At 44.2% G+C, this 2,500-nt stretch overlaps 1 protein-coding gene across 1 annotated transcript; it reads left to right on the plus strand.

The window, feature by feature from the left end:
• Positions 1 to 857: 857 nt before the first annotated feature.
• LOC138057884 (uncharacterized) lies at positions 858 to 1,685 on the plus strand. Its single transcript, XM_068903788.1, has one exon. The coding sequence runs from the start codon at positions 858 to 860 to the stop codon at positions 1,683 to 1,685; it is 828 nt and encodes a 275-aa protein (XP_068759889.1).
• The last annotated feature ends 815 nt before the right edge of the window (positions 1,686 to 2,500 follow it).

Raw genomic sequence — 2,500 nt, forward strand, 5'->3', positions numbered from 1 at the left:
AAGAAGATATGTCAAATAAAGGTGATATTGATGAAGAGTTAAATGAATTACCTTCAGACAGTGTGAACGATCGGGTCTCGCGCTTAGACCTGGAAATTACTGAAAACAATGTTGTTGAAAAACCTCACATGGAGGAAGTTAAATCCACCAAACCGAAGGTCGTAACAGAGGTTTCTAGTGAGCCCCGTAAAAAAGAGACATGTGAATCTTTTATTGCTAAAGGTAAAGCTGAGTTGAAAACCTCTGCCACAGGAGACCCTAGTGTGCAAACGTCAAAGATAGATCTGTTGTTTGAGAAAATGCTGCCAGCCTTTGTGAAAATCGTTAAACCAAACGTGCAGAAGTTCAATGGAAATCCACTAGAGTACTCAAAATTCAAAGCAGCATTTAATGTTGAAGTAGATAAAAAGGAAGTTTATGATGCAACAGAGAAGCTTAAATTTCTGTTAGATTCTGTGGATGGAAGTGCAAAATCATGTCTAGCGAAATTCATGCCAGGTTCAGATAAATACGAGGAGGCATGGACTGCGCTCCAGGAACGTTTTGGTCGTGTAGACACAGTGGTATCAGCTGCGAAGAAACGTATAGATCAGTTTCCGACCATAGTGAAAGAAAATAGTGTGCAGATCCGGCAGTATCAAGAAATAGTTTCTGGATTGGTAGGCATTTTCAAAGAGCATAACTTTCTTCACGAGCTTAGCTCGCAAGTCCCTGAAGCAACTGTTTCTAAACTTCCCACACGCCTTTGCGGCAGATGGGCCGAGTTTGTTGAAGGAAAACCGAAATTGTCAACCTGGGATTCATTTGCAAATTGGCTAGAGAAAGAGGCAAAAATTAGTGAGTCCAAGCAGCGGTCGATGCCAGAGAAGAGAGAGTGGAAGCGTTCAGATACATCTAAAGTTGACAGGCGTAAGCCAGCTGACAAATCCCAACCTGGGCTGTTTGCAGGAGCCACGGGAGAATATTTACGCGCCAGCTGTGGAACTGGAACAAAGTGCCCAATTCACCAGTCCACTAATCACACTTTGCAAGAGTGCAAACGATTTCAGGGAATGTTGACTAGCGAGAAGGAGAAAGTTGTCGAGGAACACAAACTATGCTTATGTTGTCTATTACCCGGTCATCGTCTGCGTAAATGTCCTAGTAAGAATAGATGCAAAGTTGAAAACTGTGACATGCGTCATCATACCCTTGTACATGAAGTCCACTTGAGATTTATTGAACGGGCAAAAGCGAAACGTGAATCAGAACAAGTGCCAGAAGTTGAGAGAAACCCAGCTCCTGTCTCCCTGGAAGGTAGAGACTCCTCACCACGTCAGGCTGTGGAGCCTCTTGAGGAGTATCAACAATCAGCGTACACAGGTTGTGAGACTGGTGGTCTTGCTTTGGTTGAAGTACTTCCCATAGTTGTCTTTGGAGAAACAGGAAAACAGCAGTTGATGGCGTTGCGTGACTCAGGCTGTAACACAACGCTTATAGATGAAAGCTTAGTACTCTCACTTGGGCTTCAAGGCAAAGAGGTAGATCTCGAAATTCAAGGAGTAAATGCGCAGAAGGTGTTTGCTTCCCAGCACATCAAGAAATGCCATGTCGCACGAGTCGGAAAAGAGGAAGTCAAGTACTCCTTGCGAGATGTGAAGACAATTCCCAGCCTGAATGGTCCGGATCAGAAGTTGAAGTGGTAACAATCAAGCATGAGTATCAACATCTGAAGAACTTGGACTTGCGTGACACTGACACGGGTCCAGTGCAACTCATAATTGGAACTAACAACTCTGACTTGATTCTACCAAGACAAATTCTGAAACCCTCAGGTCAGCTGGAACTTGACAGGGTACCTTATGCTGTTGACACCCCACTTGGATGGGCGGTGACTAATTGGTTACCTGGTGAGCGAAGAGTAGCATCTCCATACAACGGGTTCAAAGTGTTTGAAAAAAGTTCAGTTGAAAATGAGGAGCTGAAGCAGCTGGTCATGGCTCAGTCAGAGATAGAAACCTTGGGCGTGGTCAAGCTAGCTGATCCAACCCGTTCGATTGAGGACAAGAGAGCATTGTCACTGATGGAAAAGACAACCTTTAAGAGTGTGAATGAAGATGCGTATGTGTCAGGTCTACTGTGGAGAGATGAGGAACCATCTCTGCCCAACAATAACGGAATGGCAAAGAGGAGGCTACAATCCTTAGAGAAAAAGTTTGAGAGCTGTCCCGAGATCAGAGAGAGATATGCAAAGTCAATCCAGGATAACGTTGAGAAGGGCTATGTGAAGAAACTGAGTGCAGGGGAAATATAGTGCGATAGTAAAGTGACTTGGTACTTACCACACAGATTTGTCATTCATCCCAAAAAACCTGATCGCCTCAGAAGAGTCTACGATGCATCAGCAAAATTCATGGGACAAAGTTTGAACGATAAGATCTACACAGGACCAGATCTTCTGTCCTCTCTGTTTGGAGTTTTCCTCAGGTTTTGCGAAGGAAGAATTGCAATGGCCGCTGAT

Source organism: Montipora capricornis, chromosome 7 (genome assembly GCF_036669925.1).
Source record: "Montipora capricornis isolate CH-2021 chromosome 7, ASM3666992v2, whole genome shotgun sequence".
NCBI lineage: Eukaryota > Metazoa > Cnidaria > Anthozoa > Scleractinia > Acroporidae > Montipora > Montipora capricornis.